The sequence below is a fragment of the Vicugna pacos genome, chromosome 13 (assembly GCF_048564905.1).
Source record: "Vicugna pacos chromosome 13, VicPac4, whole genome shotgun sequence".
NCBI lineage: Eukaryota > Metazoa > Chordata > Mammalia > Artiodactyla > Camelidae > Vicugna > Vicugna pacos.
In genome coordinates, this window is record NC_132999.1 from 60,020,948 (window position 1) to 60,042,059 (window position 21,112).

Consider the following 21,112-nt stretch of genomic DNA (forward strand, 5'->3'; position numbering starts at 1 on the left):
ACATTAATTGAACACTTACTAAGCCAAACAAATGGTATTAAGGGTGTGTCACCCTGATCTTAGGCGAGAGGATACACCCTACAGAGCTCCCTGAATCCGCCCTTGAACTGCCTAATGCTGCCTCCCTCCTAACTAGAGGTCTTCCAGGCATTTAACAAAGTTCACAGCAAGTGCCTTAAGAGTAGTTCCAGCGGTGTGTATGGGGAGGAAGATCTGACCGGAGGAGTTCCAGAGTATTGGAGATAAGTACAGGGGGAACATATAGCCGCCTTTTCCAGTACTTCACCTATAAAGGGCAAGAGAAACGTGATGATGGCTGGAAAGAGGTGTGGGATGGACTGCTGTTTTTGTTTTGCCATTTTTTGGTGGGGAGAGAGGCGAGCATACTTGTAGGCTGTTAGGGATGAACCAGCAGAGGGGGAAAAGACAGAGACGCCAGAGAGGGGATAACTGCAGGAGCCACCATCAAGTGAGTGAAAGGGACACAGAACCAGAGCCTGGGAGAAGCTGGCTTGAAATAGAATAATTGGATCCTCCAGTTTCCACCGTAAATCACTGGGTTGTTGACATAAGAGATTAGAGAAAAATGTGAATTCCCCTGGGTGGGGCTCCAAGAGCTGATGATACCCCAACTCACGCTCCCCAGCTCGTCCCCAGCGAAGACAGCCTCTACACATGCGCGCTGCGCGCACGTCGCGTTGGCCGAGACACTCTCGCGAGAAAAGCCGTGCAAGCCGGAAAAATGGCGCCCCCCAGTCCCCGAGAGTCCAAGGCCCAGTCGGCGACGAGCGCAGCCAACTGGGCAGGAGACGGGGAGATGGTGCTGCCGGGCTTCCCGGACGCAGATAGCTTCGTGAAGGTGAGTTCGCGAGGCCTCGGGGACACCGGGAGCTGCCCGTGGCTGGCCGGAAGCAGGCCCGCGCCCTCTCCGTGGCCACCAGCCTGGCCGCGCGCTCGCCGCCGCGGAGCCCCCGGCAGGGGTCGAGGGGCCGCTGCCCGCTCCGGGCACAGTCTGTCGCTTCGCCCTCTGGGGATGGGGCCTCGCACTCGGACACTGAAAGATGCCCAACTTCCCTGGGTCTTTGATCTCCCGTTTGAGCCCATGCAGTACCAAGGGTGAAGAGCCGTCTCCGCGTCGGAGGGCTTCCTTGTCACCCTGATGTCCCCAGCCCTTGCGACCTCGACCCTGCCCAGGCCTGAGCCACCAAGCCGACTTTCCAGAGAGGCCCGGCCGCTTTCCGCTTCCCGCACTTCCCGGCATCCTCCCCTTTCGCAGCCGGGATGGCCCTACTTCCCTCTCCTGAGGTCCAGTCCTTCATAATACCAAATCCTGGGTTTAATATCACCCGTTACAGCTACCACCGAGTATCCCTTCTGTATGTGCCATAGAACATTTGTGAACGCCTCCTTGAAGGAAAACAGTTAATTTAGATCATTTGTGTCATGGTGCTTAAATATGAACAAACCAACCTGGGATGAAACACCTCATGCATAGCTCTTACAAGACCATGAAACTAAAATACTTTGTAAATTGACACTGCAAATTCCTCAAAACCTACTCGCATGATATCTAATTTATCATTAGCATATATTGTTATTAATTCATTTATCTGGCGCTGAATAGTTCCTTCCTGGACCACTAGCCATGGTCCTGATTGGGTGGCTCACTTGCTACCATGTTCTGGACCATGATTCAAGTTCCCACCTCTCTCTCTCTTTTTTTTCCCCTCGGAAAACATTTATTACACAACTCACAGTGATGTCATTTGGCCTTCATATGACCAGCTGTCATTTACCTATGACAGCCACTTCAGGTTTTTTTCTCATGTGTTGAGACCACACAATTAAAATAGACGCCTACTTGACACTAACTGAAGTCCATAAACAAGTCCAGTTGTGGACAGTAGCCATTATAAATTAGTCATCCAAAAGACCTAGAATATGTTTATATTGCTTTTAGATGCTCACCCAAATGAAAGCACAAAAATTAATTCCCCTAAAAAGCCCATGGATCTGAATTTGAGTGATGATAATAATAATAATAGCACTTATTTGCCAGGCACTATCCTGAGTGAGTTTATTAGCTCATTTAATCCTCACAGCATCCCCATGGGGTAGCCTACCCACTTTTACTGTGCCTGTTTTTCAAAGTCGGAAACTAAGGTTCAAATAAATGAAACAACTTGCCCAAGGTCACAGTCAGTAGGTAGTAGAGCCAAGTTTCAAACCCAGGCCATTTTTAATATTAGCCATATTATATATATGTATCTGTTCTTCCCTTACTCTCAAGAACATAAGCTCCAAAACTTGGTTTCATGTTCACTTTTTTTTAACACCTTTATTGTGGTATGGTTCCTATACAGTAAAGTACACATATTTCAAGAGTACACTTTGATGAATTTTGATAAATGTATACACCCATGAAACCACCACCACAATGAAGATAGCTAACATTTCCATCACTCTCTAAGAGGTGTAATTTTCAAATTCATTATTTATCCCTTCCCACCCCTTTTACCTCCTGGTAACCATAAGTCTGTTCTCTATGTTTGTGAATCTGTTTCTGTTTTGTAGATAAGTTTATTTGTGTCCTTTTTTTAAGGTTACGCATGTAAGTGATATTATATTGCATTTTCTTTCTCTTTCTGGCTTACTTCACTTAGATGACGATCTCCAGGTCCATCCATGTTGCTGCAAATGGCACTTTATTCTTTTTTATGACTGAGTAGTACTCCTGTGTGTGTGTGTGTGTGTGTGTGTGTGTGTGTGTGTGTGCGCGCGCGCGCGCGCGCGCGCGCGCACATACCACATCTTTATCCAGTCATCTGTCAATAGACATTTGGGTTGTTTCCATGTCTTGGCTGTTGTAAATAGTGCTGCTGTGAACATTGGGGTATCATGGTCACTGTTGTATCCTAAGGGATTGGGGTAAAATCAGCACTAAATGAATATTTGCTGGATGTGTGAAGATTGTATATCTTCATCATCTGGTATAATTCATTATATATATATATAGTAGATCTTGGAAAAAAATGAGTTGCTGAAAGAGTGGGGATCCACGTTTAAAACATGCTTGTTTTTCTGGTTTTTGACAGTTTGCTCTTGGGTCAGTGGTGGCAGTCACCAAGGCATCTGGGGGCCTACCACAGTTTGGTGATGAGTATGATTTTTACCGAAGTTTTCCTGGCTTCCAGGCATTTTGTGAAACACAGGGAGACAGGTTGCTTCAGTGGTAAGTACTGTATATTGTTTTTCTCATGTTGAAAGAAATGAATATAAAGAAGTAAATGATTTTTTCCTGAAATTCATTTTTTCTTACCATAATTTTCTGTTTGGAGCTAAAAAATGTAAAAAGGAGACAATGGATTTTGAGTAGGGAAGTGTTACTTGGTAAATTTTGAGTTTAACTTTAAATATATATATAGACTATTGCAACTATAGACAATGAATCTTTCTGAATTAACATGGGACTTGAAAACCTAGATCCACGATTCTCTCACACAACTTGCAGAGTCACAACTATTAGCTTTCTAATAAATGAATTAGGACAGACAATATACAAACATTGATTTTGTTTAACTGTTGCATGACAGAATTAGAGAATCTATTTTAGAGTTCATGTTAAAACAATGCAGAGTACATTATTTATATAGTGTTGTATATATTTTTTAGAATCTAGAGGAAGCATCAGGGTCATTTCTTCTACCTCTTCAAATAACGGATGAGGAAAATGAGTCTTAGTGACATTTAGTGAATTGCCCAAGGCCACACAGCTAGCAATGTTTTTTGCTCTAAGGCTACAGGTTTTATTAGTTTGATCAAAAAGTATTGGAAATAGTCTGAGTCAAGCCTTGTGAGCTTTCTTCCAGACTGTAAACAGGTGAACAAAAGTATACAAACTAACATTGGTTTTCCTGTCCTTCCTAGCATGAGTAGGGTAATGCAATACCATGGGTGTCGAAGCAACATTAAGGACCGGAGTAAAGTGACTGAGTTGGAGGACAAGTTTGATTTGCTAGTTGATACCAATGATGTTATTCTGGAAAGAGTGGTGAGTATTTCACCTTACTCTTAAGACAACTAACAAATGAAGAGCTTTTGAATTATTAAAATATGAAAAAATACCCAAGCACCTCAGAAAATGAAAAGAAAGGAAATTGAAGTTTCCTGCACGTAACAACATTCCCTTCCTCTGATAATTGGCTTCTTTTTCCCAAAAATAGCAGTTGTCTTCAAGTATATCACTTCAAAATATCACTGCTCAGGGGACACCTATTTTTCAAGTGCCTTATTAGAAATCTACCTTCCAGATTTGCAAATCCCAGTTTGTTGCAAGAGAAGAGGCCTCTAGATACAGAACCCAACCAAAATGTAGTCTGTTTTTACTGTTGTACACTGTCTGCTGAACACCCTGACTTGCATGATTGGAAGGATCATTCGATCTAGCTGACTATTCATGCCTAATTCTACAGCAGAACATCATTTAGAGACACACACACAGATTGTCCGAAACAAATCTAACCTCAACCATCTGACAGTCCTGCAGATATTTATGTGGTGCTCTCCTGACCTGGGAAGTCATCTCTCCCATAGTCCAAACACCCACAGGTCTTTCCGTGGTTTCTCATTTTCTATGATTTCAAGTCCTGCCACGCTGCCATTTGTCACCCGAGTGCACTTCTGTTCCTGGTGCACAAACTGAGACTCCACGTCTGCTTCTGCAAAGTAGATGAGGACACCTTTCATTCTCACTCTAAATACCATCCCTCAATGTTTAATATATGCATCTAGGGTCTTGTTAGTTATTTTGGTGGGCCACATCATACTCTTAAGTCACTTTTTTTTTAACTGTTCAGTTTCTTTTTTAAAATATTTCATTTATTTTTATGATCGCATTATTCTTTTCTTTCTTTTTTTTTGTTTTTGTGAGGGGTGGAGGTAATTAGATTTATTTATTTTTAATGGAGGTACTAGAGATTGAACCCAGGACCTCGTGCATGCTAAGCACGTGCTCTACCACTGAGCTATATCCTACCCCCTGTTAAGTCACTTCTGAATTTTCTTCCCAATTCAGGACTATAAAGAGTTGATCCAGGGTTGGGAGTGTCTGATTGTTGCCCTGTCTTTCAGCAAACAGTGCTCTAATTATTTGGGATGACTCTAATCACCTCTCCTGCAGCGAACCACTCTTACAAGTGTATATGCTCACACATAATTTCCTGAATGTATTTTGTACAAATTTTAGGTATTAGCTCTGTTAACCCTGAAAGAACAATACTAAACTAATACCTCTTCTGCTCTCAGGGTATCTTACTGGATGAAGCAGCAGGTGTGAATAAGAATCAACAGCCTGTCCTCCCTGCAGGATTACAGGTCCCCAAAACAATAGTGTCCAGCTGGAACCGGAAGGTGAGGGCTGCTTTTCAGATTAACTAGAACTTCTGATGTCAGCTTTGTGTAGGGCCTTTGCCTGTTCTAATTTGCATTTCTTCTAATTTATTGGACATAGAACTGGCCACTGCCTAACTTGTTCTCATAAACAGACACGACCTAATCACATCACTCTTGTCTACTTTGCTCCCCCAAGTCTCACACACACATACATTCTTTAAAGAATTGTCCTTGGAATGCTTTTGTCTTCTTGGAAGGCCTAAATTGGAATTTACTTTTCTAATTCATCAAGTTGCTGTGTTATAAAATATTTGTTCTTACTGGTCATAGGCAGGAGAATATAGCAAAAAAACAAAATCTGAAACTTTCCGGCTGCTTCATGCAAAAAACATCATCCGACCTCAGCTTAAATTCCGAGAAAAGATTGACAATTCCAACACGCCATTCCTTCCCAAAATCTTCATCAAGCCCAATGCTCAGAAACCCCTCCCTCAGGGTAAGTAGTGCCACCTCTGCCCAACAAAGACAAATGACAGGGGAAAGGTCTCCCTCCCACCTTCCTTCCTTCAAATTCAAAGGGAGTCAGTTAATGCTCCATTACTAGACAAGATGTGAATGTTTTTGTCACTGCTTGGGTCTCCAGCACTCTCTAAAGAAAGGCGGGAGCGCCCACAGGATCGCCCTGAGGACTTGGATGTGCCCCCTGCCCTGGCGGACTTCATCCATCAGCAGAGAACCCAGCAGGTGGAGCAGGACATGTGAGTGTTTGCCTGTCTGAGCTTTCTGCTATGAGTACTTAGTGCCGCATTTTCACTCAGTTTCACTTTTGTAAAATGTGTAGATGAAAGCAGAGTCTGAGGAGTGGGTGACTCTTCATCTTTTCCTGACACGGATCTCAAACCTGCTTGTGTTCACTGAGGGCCTCATGCAAGCAGCATCTTCTGTCGCCCTCCCACAGTCCTGAGAGGTGGCAGTGGCTCTCGTCCCCCTTGTAGAGATGAGAAAACAAAGTTAGAGATGCTCACTTCCCACAGAACTACAACTTTAAACTCAAGTTTTCTTAAAATTGTCCTTCCTTTGTATCACTCTGCCCTTTCTTGTTAGGTAGGGACTCACACAGTAAGGTAAGGCTCATTAATAAATTCAGTTAAAAAAAAGAAAAAAAGGCATTTTTCACTGGTAGTATAAACATCTGGGAAAAACTTTGCTTAAAACCGACAAAAGGACTTTGCCTTCAGTATAAAGAAAAAAGGTGATGAAAACTTGGTGGGTGTTGGAGCAGAGTCTGTCTGAGCATTCATGCTTCCAGCCCTGGCTTTGCACCTTGAGGCCACCAGCTAAGTGCTAGAGAAATAAAGGTAATGAAAGGTGGCCCTGCCCTTAAGGAACCCAGAGGCAGGATTTTTATGCAAATATCTGATAGAGTAACAGGAAGAAATACATCATTTGGTATATTACCAACTCAGGTATTTGCCCCGTGTGCTGTCACTCACAGATTTATTATTCCAAACCACAAAATATATATTTCCTATTTCTGTTTCATTCACAGCAGCAGCCATACACTCTTTTGCAAATTAGTGCTCAAGTCTTTATAAATGAGTAGACTTTGAATTACCATACTTTAAGGGTGAACAAGTTTCCCCTAATTTTTTTTTGATGCACTTGAATTGTCATTGAAATAATGATGCTTTTTAAAGAGAGAAAATATTTTCATAGTGGTCTTGTTTGTTTTTATAAATTGGATTAGAGCAGTTGTTTTTCTTGAATTATGGTATTGATCACAAAGATTTTTTTGTTGTTGTTTTATTTATTCAGGTTTGCACATCCTTATCAATACGAACTAGATCACTTCACTCCACCAGATTCAGTCCTTCAAAAGCCAGAGCCTCAGGTAAGTGCCCAGCCTTAGTTGACGGACGGTACCCGAGTAGCCCAGGAAAAATCACATAAATAGATGAGTGGACGTAATAGTGACTTTCCTTAACATTTATAAAGTAGAAGGTTATGGCTTTGGATCTTTTTTTAAAGTTTTATTTTGGAGAGGAGAGAAGTAAGCATCTTTTTTTTTAAATAGTGGTTCTGGGGGGTTGAACCCAGGACCTCATGCATGTTAAGCATGTGCTCTACCACTGAGCCATACTCTCCCCACTGAATCATTTCTTGAACTCATAATTCACTTTGTACTTCAGTGAAAGATGATTCTTAATATCCTTCTCTTTCTGCCTGTACTTTTTTTTTAATGTATACAACCTCTTTTATTTGATCATATAGGTTTTTTTAACACTGATGAAATGAAATAATTTTTAAAATTCTGCCTGTACTTTTGTGGTCCAGTTATACAGACCTGTAGAAGAGACACCGTGTCATTTTGTGTCCTCGCTGGATGAGCTAGTGGAGCTGAATGAAAAGCTCTTGAATTGTCAAGAATTTGCTGTAGACTTGGAGGTAACTAGGAAATGACACTGAGTGAAGTTTTTATGTTTTCTGTGAGTTCACCTACTCAAGAAGTATAAAATTTTTATAAAGTACAAAATGAATACTAATTTAAATCTATTTTTTGTTACAAATTAATCTCATCATTTTGCTTTCTAACTGACTTTTCAAAAGCAGTCAAAGTAAGCCTGGGAAAATCATTTTTTTCCTGTTCTCCCTTCTTTCTCTGTGTTTTAGCATCACTCTTACAGGAGCTTCCTGGGGCTGACCTGCCTGATGCAGATTTCCACCCGCACAGAAGACTTCATCGTTGACACCCTGGAGCTTCGAAGTGACATGTACATTCTCAATGAGAGCCTCACAGACCCAGCTATTGTTAAGGTCGGCCAGCCTTTTCCAGCTCTTGCATTTGCAGGATTCAAGTGCGTTTCAGTTTACTGTTTTCATTATTTCAACGCAGACCCAATAAAGCTGAGAGAAATAATTGTAATTTCCAGCACTAGGGTACCACAGGCTAAACTGCTTTTGTTTCTAAACCCCTGTTGGAACAGCTTAGACTTAGCTCTTTACCACCCAGAAAAATGTTAAATCACTTTAATGACTACTGCAGTGAGCCCGTGCTGTCAAGATTGTGTGTCTGTAATGACTACCCTGAAAGCCAGCAGAGCAGCTTGCTTAGAATCTTCAACTGTTAGCAGTTAAGAGTATGCAATTAGGAGAGTAGAAGGCCGTGGCCCTGATTAAAAGAAGCATTTAAGACTGAACCCATTTTAATCTTTATACCGGCTTCTAATTCCAGTGTTCTAATAACCTGGAGACAGAGTTCCTTTCAGAGCATGCGTGGCCTTGTGCCCTTGTACTGCATGACTGTGGCTTTGTTTTCAGGTCTTCCATGGTGCTGATTCAGACATAGAATGGCTGCAGAAGGATTTCGGGTTATATGTGGTGAACATGTTTGATACCCATCAGGCAGCACGCCTTCTCAACCTGGGCAGGCACTCCCTCGATCACCTGCTGAAGCTCTACTGCAGTGTGGAGTCAAACAAGCAGTATCAGCTGGCTGATTGGAGAATACGGTCAGTTTGTTCCCGGCGAGGAAACAGGGTTGGCAGAAGAGAGCAGGGGCGTTCGTTAACCTCCATCCGTGGAGACCTGCGTTCAGGCTGTCACAACATTTGACTCTCGAGTTGGATGTCATTGGGCTTTTCTCCAGGTGTCTTCAGTAGCATGAGCACAACTGGACGTTTTAGAATAACATGAAGTTTACGTTGGGCTGATTATATTACATAGATTAAAAAATGCTTCATATTTGAAAAAGCTGGGAACTACTCTCTTAAACAAACAAACATTACATTATGCTTCGTGGAAACAGCAGTTGAAAGAGCCGTGCCGGCTCAGCATTTGTCCATGCCAGCCTCTTGTGTGAAACTCAGATCTCCCCGGGAGGGACGCTTGGGTGTGTGTGCAAGATGACCTCCCGTAGGAATGAGAGAACTCTAAGGTACAGAGCTGATTAAGCCATGTAACCACTGTTTCCTCCAGGCTAAGACTGTTGCGGAGTCTTGCTGCACTTTAGGGAGTTCTTGCTCAACTTGATCATTTTCGGGTGGCCAGCTTCCTCTGTGAGGTTGCAGCTGTCGTATGGAGAAGCCACTAAGCTTTTCTCCAGTCCTGCATACCAGGATTTCCAAAGAGAACCTAGTAAAGTCCAAATATAGGATGAAAATTGATAAAATCTAAAAATCACTGCCTGTTATTTAACCCTTGCCACATGCCAAACCCCAGGCTAAGATTCAGACTCAGGACAACAAGGCTTATTGTTAACCACATCGTTACCCTGCTGCCCTTTGCACCCAGCTGTGAAAAGAATGTCTTGTCACGTTAAGATGCAGGAAATGCTGACGGAACTGTGGTATTGGCTGTGAAAAAATCTTTTATATTAGAAGGAACAAAAAAGCCTTAGCACCCGCAGAGTAGACAAATCTCTGCCCTGCAGGAAACCAGGGAAACGGTATTCTCTGTTGCCATTCCAGACCTCTGCCTGAGGAAATGCTCAACTACGCCCGGGATGACACTCATTACCTGCTTTACATTTACGATAAAATGAGGCTGGAACTGTGGGAGCGAGGCAATGAGCAGCCCGTCCAGCTGCAGGTGGTGTGGCAGCGGAGCAGGGACATCTGCCTCAAGGTAAAACCCGGCCCGAGCTGCGCAGACCCGGCGCTCTGGCTCTGATCAGGCCCTTGTCTTTGCTCTTCACATTTATGAAAAGAGCCCAGTGTCTTGAGAAGGAGCCCAGGGCACAATATTGATTCCCATTGATCTTGACTGTTCTCTGGTATTTTCCAGAAATTCATCAAACCTATCTTCACGGATGAATCTTACCTTGAACTATACAGGAAGCAAAAGAAGCACCTCAACACGCAGCAGCTGACGGCCTTTCAGCTGCTGTTTGCCTGGAGGGACAAGACAGCTCGCCGGGAGGATGAAAGTTATGGGTGAGGAACTAGAGGTCCTTCTGCGGCTTGCTTCCAGACTGAACAGGTCTGCTAACAAGGAAATAATGGACTCTCTTTTCCATGAAAGTTGGTTGCATTTTCCCCGGGTTGTAGCGCTTAATGGAACTTGCTGGCTGACTTGAATGTGATCCTGTTGCCTGTTTTATTCCAGATATGTCCTGCCAAACCACATGATGCTAAAGATAGCTGAAGAGCTGCCTAAGTGAGTCTAAGAAACGATTAATATGTTCTGACTTTCTCAGTAGAGAAATGTTGTCCTTCAGAATCAAGCTTCTCTGACTGTTCTTACCTCGAGGCTGTTTACTCGGAGAAGATCAGTGCTGTAAGGAAGTTACAAGCCTGGGGAACGAGGGATGCGGAACCCCTGCCCTTGGGCTGGCATTTAGGAAGTAAAACTTCTGAACTGGAACTGTTTCAAAGTTTACACCTTATATTAAGTCCCATGTAGGTCTCCGAGCCTTTCAAGGGAAGGAAAATGTCTCAGGCTCTCTCCTCTGTACCTTCTTCCAAATCAAGGTATCTCATGATTTTAGATGTTTTATGATGTGAATTGAAGTGCAAGCAAACAATCAAAATTCGCAGTCTTCTGTTCACCCGGTTGCAGAACCGCAGGCCAGCAGAGTGCTAGCGCTGGTCTCCGGCTTTCCCCGAGGCCGCTGGAGCGGGGCTGCTCGGAGCTCCGCGGCAGAGAGGGCGTGTGGGAGCAGCTGGCCGGCTGCCCTGACACGAATGTGTTTCCTTAGTCTTCACCTTGGCTATAGCACTCTGCCTTTACCTGCTTGTTGTTCTTTTCTGGAAGCGTTGGAGGGCTGTGTTCCTGAGTGATGCGTATGTTCTTTCTTGTCTTCAGGGAACCTCAGGGCATCATAGCTTGCTGTAACCCTGTACCACCCCTTGTACGGCAGCAGATCAATGAAATGCATCTTTTAATTCAGCAGGCCCGGGAGATGCCTCTGCTCAAGGTAAGAAGCTTTGCTGCTAAGTCTTCTCAGCCCTGTCTGCTAGCATCTTACTCCGTACTGTCTCCTTCATACACCTAATAGGATGTAGGAAATCCAGTGAGTCTGTCTTGATGATAGGCAAAAGCTAAACTCATCCTTCTGTTTTTATGACCTTATCTTTGATAAGCCAGTGGCAAGTGATGTCTAGTGACTGGGCTGGTTAGTTATTGTTCAGAGGCAGTTAACCTGGTGGGATAAAATGGAGTGGGGCTCTCGGTGCAGGGAGCTCGTTTTGGAAGTCTGGCAGTGGTCCAGAAGGCAGTGATAGTGCCCTGATGAGTGTGTTGGTCACAGAAATGGAAAGCAAAGGACAGGGTCAGGAACTGTCTTCATTTAAAATTATATTAGATTTTTGATGCATTTTTTTTTAAACTAATGGAGGTCCTGGGGATTGAACCCAGGACCTTGTGCATGCAAAGCACGCGCTCTACCACTGAGCTGTACCTTCCCCTCAAGAACCATCTTCAAAGGAAAAGGTTGAGGAGACTTAACAGATGATGACAATGGCTGCCACTTCTTTTTGGGCACCATGCCGAGTGCTGTAGAGGTGACCTCTGACTGGCAAGTGGATTTGAAGATAACGGAAGTGGAGTCAAGGACGACTCACTTCAGACAAAAAGCCTAGGTGACGGGAAACATGAGAACCTTGGATAGAAAAGGGGGGTTCAGAAGCAGCTAGCTGTGAAGGTGATGCTCGAGTGTAGACAGATTTAGATGAAAGCAGGACACCCGGCCGATGATACGGTTAAGTTTCTGTCTGTGTGAGGGTGTGTGACGCGCAGGTGCGAGTCCAGCAGCACGCGTCTCTGTGTATGTCTGCTCTTGGGTAGATGATACAATGTGTTCAAACAGATTGGCATGTTTTCATTTGTGTTTTATTGGGACAATTTTTAATGTGTTGCCTCAGTAGTAATATCAGTAGGTGGTAAATCATGTTTGTAATTGTTTGAAAGATTACTGATCCCAGAAAACTTAAAATCAGCCCTTTGAGGTGAAAGAGAGGAGAATCTGAGAAGAAGCAGATTTACAGTCTTCACATTATTGCTTCTTTCTTGGCTCTGTAGTTTGTCCAAGTAAAGACAGAAACGCTGGTGACTAGAGGAGGATCTTTGCTGTCCTTCTATATTGTGCCTTGTCATGATAAAGGGTTTTATTCTTTCATCCAACAAATAATTATGAGCACTAAGTGATTACAGTGTCAGGCACAGGAGGGGATGAAGGGAAGAAAGAAAATCTCTTGGCTCTTGGGAAGCACAGCCTAGTGAAGGGACACGTCTGGGCTGAGGGAGAAGCGTGCGTCCCCAGGCTTAGGGAACTCCCTCACGTTCTCTTTGTTTTTACTCTTTAGTCTGAAGTCGCAGCTGGAGCGAGGAGGAGCGGGCCGCAGCCCACCCCTGAGGTAGAGTGGTTCATCTATTGTCTCCTCCCTGGGGAAAGACGTCATCGGTAAAAGACAGCACAGAGTTAACCTCCCTGACAGACGCCAGTGCCCAACACCGGGGGCAGAAACCTGCCACGCGGCTGAGGTTTTTAATGCAGACCTGTTGCTTGCTTTTTGATGCAGAGATTGGAGAACGTTCTCTTTGGCCCTCACGACTGCTCCCACGCCCCGTCAGATGGCTATCCTCTCGTCCCAGCCAGCGGTAACAAAGGGCCCGCCGGGACACCCTGGGAGGCTGGGGCCGCCTTGTGTGCCCTCGCGCCGGCCTTGACTGCGCTGACTTCTGTACCTGTAGGACCTGAGCCAGCGCAGAAACAGGACGGCCTCCTCCCCGGCCGAGAAGACGGGGAGGCTCTGCTGGACACCAGATGCCTCATCGCCACCGCTGTCATCACGTTGTTTAACGTGAGTACCACCCTCGGCGAGATGACGAAGATCCTGGGGGGTTGGGCTACCTTTGACTCGAAGTAAAAGCCAGTAGGGATAGGCGTGGGGGCAACCAGCAAGATGGTGTTTGCAAGAAATCCTCAAGGAAGGTTGACATCTTGATACTCACTAATGCCTCGCAGGGAGGTGTGTGTGGGCTCCAGTGATGCGTACGCAGGACTTTTCCCCTGGATATCTGTTGTTGAGGGCTAGCTCACCTGGTTCCCCAGAGGGATGGAGCGAGCTCTCTGCTAAAATGTACAGTGTGTGCTGCAGACACCTTCCTGACTGCCGCCAGCACCATCAGTATGTGCTCTGGATGAAAAAAAAAACAAACTTCAAAAGCATTTCTCCACAGTATAACTCATTGGAGGAGGTGAGCAGCAGGGGATGCAGGCACCAGGAGGTGGGTAGGAACTGGTTCCCTATCCCTGAGGGAGGCTGAGTCCGGGCAGAGAGTCCGTCCAGTCAGGAGTCCTAGGTGGCCCCCTTGGGCCAGGCTGTGTCTCTGGAATCTGTGCTGGGACGTGACAGAGCTTATCCCTGCTGTCCCACCCAGCGCGCGTCTCCTTGCTGCCGGTGACTTCAGCTGCAGGTTCTTTGCAAAAGGAAGACCTGGGTGCATCTGTCAGTCAGGGTGGATGAATACTGAAACGACCAGGGATAAAAGGAAACCCCACGATGAAACTCTAAATACTGCAAACAGCAGATGTGATAGAAAGGAAAAACCAGAATTTCTAGAAAGAACTGAGCAAGTGAAGCAAGAATACTCTTCATTTGGATGAAGACAAGCGGCAAACTTAACAAATGTTCGCAGGGCGAGAAGCTGGGTGGCTGAGTGGGCTACGCAATTACCGGTCACAGCTCTCCCCTCAGGCTTGAATGCGGGCCAGGGCCAGGGAGGTGAGGTACCGCCAGGGAGTTCACATTCCTGTTCACTTCATTCCATGCAGTTAGTCTTGCTCCTGTAATTCATGAGACAAGGAGTCTAGGACCTTTAGTTGACCTCAGGGTTAACTGATCCACTAGGGTGATTAGGCAGCTAAACGTTTGAGCAAGGAAGGGGGGTGCCTGGTCTAAAGGGGGCTGCACCCCCATGCTCTGTGGGGAGGGGGGGACCCAGCTACAGCGTAAGCAGGACAGCTCGCATCCATGAACCCAGCTGGAATCAGCATCCTATTGCATAATTTCATTGATTACCCATAAAGGTTTATGATTTTAAATTTCAGGTGAGTGTCAGGCTACAACCTCAAGTTGTAGAGCCAGCGGAGCTGGATTTAAGTCCTTGTTCTGCCCCTGTTAGCTGTAAGGCTCTGGAAGACTTTCTTAGTCTCTCCAAGCCTATTTCGTCATCTGCAGGATGGTGAGAATAATGCCGTAAACGTCACAGGTTGTAAGGACACCATGAGAATTCAGTGATTCAATAAATATGTATTAAACACCCTACTGTGTACTCTTAGAGGCTATTACAGGGCCTTATACATACAAGACTCTTTAAAAGTTAGCTGTTAATATTGTAAATTAACTATATTTCACTTTTAAAAATTTAAGTTAAAAATTTTTTTAAATAAGAAATAAACGTAAAAATCAGCTGTCATTATTACTGTTACTCTTTTGCTCGCATTTTAACGTCACAAGATGATTAGGGTTGTAAGTGGTCGTTTTCCGTCCCTGCAGGAACCTAGTGCTGAAGAAAACGGGAAGGGTCCATTAACCACAGCACAGAAGAAAGCCCGGAACATAATGGAGTCCTTTGAAAATCCATTTAGGATGGTAAGTAATGGCAGTGTGCGTTAAGGGCGGATAGAAGATGTGGAAATTTCTGCAGCTGTAGGTGCCTTTTGCCTGGAAAAGAAGCCAAGAGTCCTCAGAGACTGGAAGCTAAAGCCTTAGTACGGTGAAGCTGCCCCTGGCGGCCGGCCTGAGACTCGGAGTCGAGTCCTCTAGGACCAACAAGAAGACCTCGCTTGAGTGCCAGGCAGTCACGGCCAGGCTGACACTTTGAACTGAGGCCTCCTACGCTGGAACCAGCCAGGAAACCCCCATCTCAGTGTCACTGACTCTGGGTCCAGATTCCGCTTCTCACCACATTTAACACAACTGTTTCCATTTCTCCAGTTTCTGCCTTCACTAGAACACCGGGCTCATATTTCTCAGGCCGCAAAGTTTGATCCGTCATCAAAAATCTATGAAGTAAGTGGATTTGTCACCCTTTCTAAGAATGACTTTCTAAGAAAAGGAGACTTCTTAATGTCTTAAACCTGGTTTCTGTTTTAAACAAGCCCATCTGTGAACCTCCCTGAAAACGAATTCGAGAGCTGCTCCGTAGTGTTTCTAGAGAGAGGAGCCAGGCTGTAATCAGATTCTCAAAAGCATTTGGAAACTTTGTAAGAGACAGGTCTTTGGTTTTTGTTTTTTAAATTGAAGTTTAATTTACATGCTGTAAAGTACACAGATACTAAATGTACAGCTTGATGCATTTTTATATATGAATATTACTTTAAGGCTCTTCAAGGTGACAGCTTAAATTTTAAAACACCCTGTCTTATGTTGTGTGGTTTGTTTTTAACAGCATTATGAATAAGAATAAACACATCTTCCCTGGGTCCCCATGAGATGTTCCTGGGAGCCCGTGTGCTCTTTGTTAGAAGCCTTCCTCCGTGCAGGAAGTACTGCTCTGATCAGATGGGCAGCCTGGCCCCCTCTGCCCCCAGTACTGCTCTTCCACTAGGCAAGAAGAATTAGTCCAGAACCTCGGGGGCCTCAGCCCTGTCGCTGGTGGTCAGCCTGCTGTTTTAGACATGCGGAGTCAGGTGGAGTTTCCGCCTTCTCTCCGCTTCCCCTCACTGGTGTGGCACACCCCGCAACCACAGATCCCGTGCCAGGCTCATGCTTAGTGTCACCTCGGTGTGTTCCAGTGCCACAGGTAGATGTGGTGTCATAAAGAAGCACATCAGACTCACAGGAGTCCTGCCTTGAATACCATCTCTGCCATTTATTAGCCATGTCCCACTAGACAAGTTATTTAGCTTCTCCAAGCCTGCCTTCTGTCTGTAAAGTGGGAGTGGGGTAATACCTTCGTCCCAGGATTATGGAAGGGATTGAATGAGGAAAGCAGCCAGCCCAGTGCCTGGAGTACAGTTGTACTTTATCCTTTTTAATAAGTATTTTATGAGCAAAGCCAGCATGAGGTTTTATATTGTGTGTCATTAGATACGGAATTTGTGCCATAGAATGTGCGTAGTTATTGGGTGAGCACGCTCTGCCTCACCTCACTAAAAAATAAAGCATTCCGAGGTGGCTGAGTTCGGGAGTTTTTTTGTTTTGTTTGTTTTCATTGTAGATCAGCAACCGCTGGAAGCTGGCAAGCCAGGTACAGGTACAAAAAGAGTCTAAAGAACTTGCCAAGAAGAAGGCAGCTGAGCAAACAGGTAGCGTAGCACTCACTCCCTGCGGACTCGGTCGGCGCGTTTGTTTCAGAGCAGTCCGTGCACAGCGCTCTGTTGACTCAGTCATCGGGGAGCGCCAGGTACAGCAAACAGGCCCAGGCCCTGCCCTCCGCAGCCTCCCTTCTGCTGAGGGACGGTGGGCAGGACACCGTAATCGTGGGACTTGTCAGACGGCAGCCGGTACTTCCGTAGAGGGAGGTGTAGGAAGTGCTTGGGGGTGGGCATTAGGGAGCGCGAGGGCTGCTTCTGTACTGCAGTCGGAGGAGGCGGTCCAGTGAACGTGGCATTGAGCAGAGACCTGCGGTGATCTGGGGAGTGTGTTCCGGACTGATGGCCCAGCAAGGCCAAGGCCCCAGCGTGGCAGGTCGCTGTGCGGGCTCAGAGTGGTCGGGGGGCCAAGTGGATGAAGTGAGAAGGGGGAGGAGAGCAGGCAGGGTCCATTGTTCAGACTTTCATTCCAAGTGAATTGGGGAGCTCTGGAAGGTTCTGGGCAGAGGAGGGCTGTGAATTGACAGGTTGTAGCGGGCTCACCCGGCCACTGTGTTGAGAGTAGACTAGAGGACAAGGCGGGCAGACCAGTTAGGAGACAGGACAGGAATCCAGGTGATCACCGATGCTGGCGTGGACGAGACGGCAGTAGAGGAGACGGTGAGAGGCTGTCAGAGCCTGGCTGTACCCTGTGCCAGCGCTGACAGCATCTGATGACGACGTGAATGTGGGGTGTGGATGCAGGAGGTTTTAACCCTAGAGGTGGAGCTGCCGTCAGGGAGGCTGCAGAGGGAGCCAGTGTGACGTGGAGAAGGTTTTATTCTGGTCCTTGACACGTTACAGTTGACATCCCTATGCGGTGTCCTCAGAGAGTTGTCCAGAGTTGGATGAGTGGGTTGGGTTCTGGGAGAGGAGCAGGTAGGGATGTGGATCGAGAGGGCGGGCGAAAATGAGAAAAGTGTCGGGGTCCTGACCCCCAGGCAGCCGTCCTTCGGGGATTTGGGGAGATGGGGTGGGAGCAGCAAAGGGGGCTGAGGGGCAGAGAGGCCGAGCTCAGGTGGGGTAACGAGGTCAGGAGGACGGAGGCTGGGCTGCCGCCATCAGAGCCACAGAGACGCTTCTCTCTCCCGCAGCCGCCCGGGACCAGGCCGAGGAGGAGTATAAAGCAACAGCGGAGCAGGCCGTGTCTGTCCGCCAGCAGGCCGCCGTACGTCCTGGCTTTTCTGCTTTTTCTTCTGAGAAATGCGATGCCCCTGGTCGTGGTCAGGATTTTCCTCTGATATCAGGAGGGCTTACCCTCGGCTTCAGATTAAATGCTTGCTTCTTCCCAGTTCCTGTTGGCTTGTCAAGTAGGGCCTGTCTCCTTTCCCCTCAAAAAAGTTTTGTCGTAATTCCCCCAAGAGGATTTCTCCCGCTGTGTTTGTGGTAAATACCCCGCTTGCCTGGGGTAGGAGACAAGGCCTCAGGCCTGGGGAGTGTCTCCTTCCCCAGCACCCGGAGCACTCTGGAATGCTTACCCTGCCCTGCTTAGTGGCCCGATGTCGTTCTCCTCTCCCAGACACTGCATCCATACAGCCCCGGAGGCGGTGCCCCCCTCGCGGTGTGCTCACAGGAGGCGCGCAGGGCGGCCCCTCTCCCGGACGGTTTCAGGCTTCCTTATTATGGGTCTTTTGGATCCACAGCTGGAGAACACTGCCAAGAAGAGAGAGCGGACAACGAGTGATCCAAGGACGACAGAACAGAAACAGGAGAAGAAACGACTGAAAACTTCCAAGAAGCCAAAAGACCCAGATCCACCAGAAAAAGAGTTTACCCCTTACGACTACAGCAAGTCGGATTTCAAGGCTTTTGCTGGTGAGACCTGAACTGGTGCCCTGTAGGGACCATCTGGCCACGTTAGGTGGGAGGGGGCAGTGCAGTCAAGAAAGAGCATGACTTCGGCAGAAATTAAACCACACCAGAGGCGTGGCTGGAACCAGGAACCATGAGGGCAACACAGGGACACCGCGGTGACCGGACGGAAGCCCGCCGCCCTCGGCCCCTGGGGCTGACTTGCAGGGGCTGCTGACTTGCAGATGCTGTCCATTCTGATAGTGGCTCCACCCTTCCTCACAGCAGCTTGTGCCCAGAAACACATTTCCTCACAGATACACACACACAGTAAAGATTTTGTTTGTTGAGAAAACCTGATGCCTGTGAGATGAAGCTCTGTGGTTCCGTAGCCTGCGAGAGTCCGTCTGCTTTGAAGGGGCTGCAGGTGGCATTCCTGACTGGACGTAGCAGCCTCCTGGGCAGCACAGCAGTTTTTTCGGCAGGAATGTCACCTCTGCTCCCAGTTTACCGACAGTGGCTTCATCCTGCACAGAAACCAGGTGGATTTCCTTGATGTAAAAGTGGGCAGTGCTTTAGCCTCCTGCCCCCTGACCTCCTGTGACTAGACTTATGAGAAAGGAACCTGCTCTCCAGGCTGCCCTTGCCTGTTCGGAACATGACCTGTGAACTTACATCAGCCATAAGTTTCTCACCGGAAAGAGGGTAGCAGACTGACAACCCACCCTTCCGAGTGTTGTGCGTCCGGCCCAGTAGTCTGTTGTGTGCATCAGCTCATTCACACAGTCACCAGCCTCTTTCTTCCCTTACCTTTCAGGAAACAGCAAATCCAAACCGTCTCCCCAGTTTGACCCAAATAAGCAGCCCCAGTCCGGCAAGGTAAGAGACAGGCAGAACTGTAGCGTGCTTGAGGTGCTTTCGCCTTGTTCTGCTTGTTTGTTCGCTCGTGGAGGTGCTGGGGCTTGAACCCAGGACGCTGGGCATGCTGAGCATGGGCCCTACCACTGAGCTGCACCCACCCCGGGAGGTGCTGAGTTTTTGACCTCTTCCATTGCTGAGAAGACAGGTCCATCTAGGAATCCTTTTCCTTCGCAGATCTTGTCCCTCACCTCATTTCTTCCCAAGTACAGACAATACCCATCAACTGTTCCAGCAAGAGAAAAAAATTTTAGAGTCTATAAAAGCGGGTGTGTGGTTTTGAAGGGTGTTACTGTTTGCTGCCATGGGAATTACAGCCGCCGGCCGAAGACACTCCCTGCGGTGCCAGCACAAGCCTGCATTCGCCCCGCTGCCAGCCGGCGTGGAGTGTGGCTGGATGTTTGGCATGTGGAAGGCGAGGGCTGTGCAGAGCCCTCCCGTTCCTGAAGCAGCTCACCTTGACAGCCTTGCCTTCAGAAATGCCCAGAAACATCCAGCTGCAAGAAAACCAGAGTCACAGCAGTGGTGCTGGAGTCTGATGGGCGTTCTGAGCTCTTGTGGTTGTGGTGGTCACACGGCTTAAATGGCTCCTTGTCTTTTCAGAAATGCCTTGCAGCCAAAAAAATTAAACAGTCGATGGGAAACAAAAGCATGTCCTTTCCAACGGGAAAGTCAGACAGGTAGGTGCAAGACGGCCGGCGTGGCCGGGGAGCCCAGCGAGTGGCCCAGAGGCCTCATCTGGAAAGACTCTCAGGGAGCCTCTCCCTACCAAATCCCTCTCTTTGCCGTTCAGAAAAAAAAAAGTGAGCTGGGAGGCAGAGGTGACAGCTGGACGCCACTGCGTCCCAGAGCGCCAGTTCCAGTCCTGCCTAGCTCTCCCCGAACCACACAGCTCCACAGGGTCACGGCAGAGCTAATAGGTTTGAAGTTTGCCTAGATCAGCTTGTTTCTGAGCAATGAGAAAGAAATCAATAAGCAAGTGGGGGTTGTCGTTGTTCAAGAATATTTGAGTTAAAAGCAGGAACCCTAACCCCTCGAGCTGGCCCTGAGGGTGTGGCCTGATGGGGAAAGGCCTCTAGGGCTTGGTCAGCTCAGACCCGCCTCGCTGGGCCGGCCCAGCTCTCCGGGACCCCCAGGCGTTTCCCCTCGGTTCTGTATTATTAAGGTTCACATTTTGTAAACTGGCCAAGAGCCAACATCCAGCCACACTGGAAGAACTAACTCTCTTGTTTTCATACTGTCTCTACAGAGGTTTCAGGCACAGTTGGCCAAAGAGATAGTGTTGGAAGAGACCCTTGGGACCCCCCAGTGGACTGGAAGCACCACACTGTGGTGCTGGTTTTGTACAGACTCATTTTTAAACCATTAAAAATAATTCTTACTGGAAGAAAGCTGGTTCCTGACTCTTCCTTTGCTGCCACCACAGCTCTGGTGGGAAAGAGCAGATATCCGTCCAGACCGCCATCCTCGGCTGTCTGTGGGTAAGTGTGCCCTTGGAGAGATCAGAACCACCCACGAGAAGGAATGCTGGAGTCTCCTGTGACTCAGGAGAGGGCAGCGGCTCAAGGCCTGAGTGCGCTTCCCAAGTCTCCACTGAAAGACGGTTCCGTGGGCCTTTTCACCTGGTTCACGTGCCTTCAGATAATACGAATGAAGCCAGATGGTGGAAAATACCTTCAGGAAAAGGAGCTTGGGTGCTTAGAGCGGCTTCTTGAG

General features: G+C 47.2%; 1 protein-coding gene and 1 non-coding gene across 2 annotated transcripts; one reads left to right on the plus strand and one right to left on the minus strand.

Annotated features, from left to right (window-relative positions):
• The first annotated feature begins 719 nt into the window (after positions 1-719).
• On the plus strand, positions 720-20,787 carry EXOSC10 (exosome component 10). The gene is made up of 25 exons (XM_072975403.1): positions 720-859; positions 3,096-3,232; positions 3,928-4,051; positions 5,305-5,409; positions 5,722-5,887; positions 6,035-6,149; positions 7,207-7,282; positions 7,726-7,836; positions 8,062-8,205; positions 8,710-8,900; positions 9,858-10,014; positions 10,174-10,322; positions 10,495-10,545; positions 11,194-11,305; positions 12,693-12,743; positions 12,909-12,987; positions 13,081-13,190; positions 14,889-14,984; positions 15,330-15,404; positions 16,555-16,642; positions 17,782-17,855; positions 18,331-18,502; positions 19,296-19,357; positions 20,000-20,076; positions 20,646-20,787. Exons 1-25 carry the CDS (start codon positions 743-745, stop codon positions 20,674-20,676), a joined length of 2,670 nt encoding a protein of 889 aa, XP_072831504.1. The 5' UTR covers positions 720-742; the 3' UTR covers positions 20,677-20,787.
• Positions 11,721-11,793, minus strand: TRNAA-UGC (transfer RNA alanine (anticodon UGC)). The gene has a single exon. It is a non-coding gene; the product is annotated as a tRNA-Ala (tRNA).
• Positions 20,788-21,112: the final 325 nt, after the last annotated feature.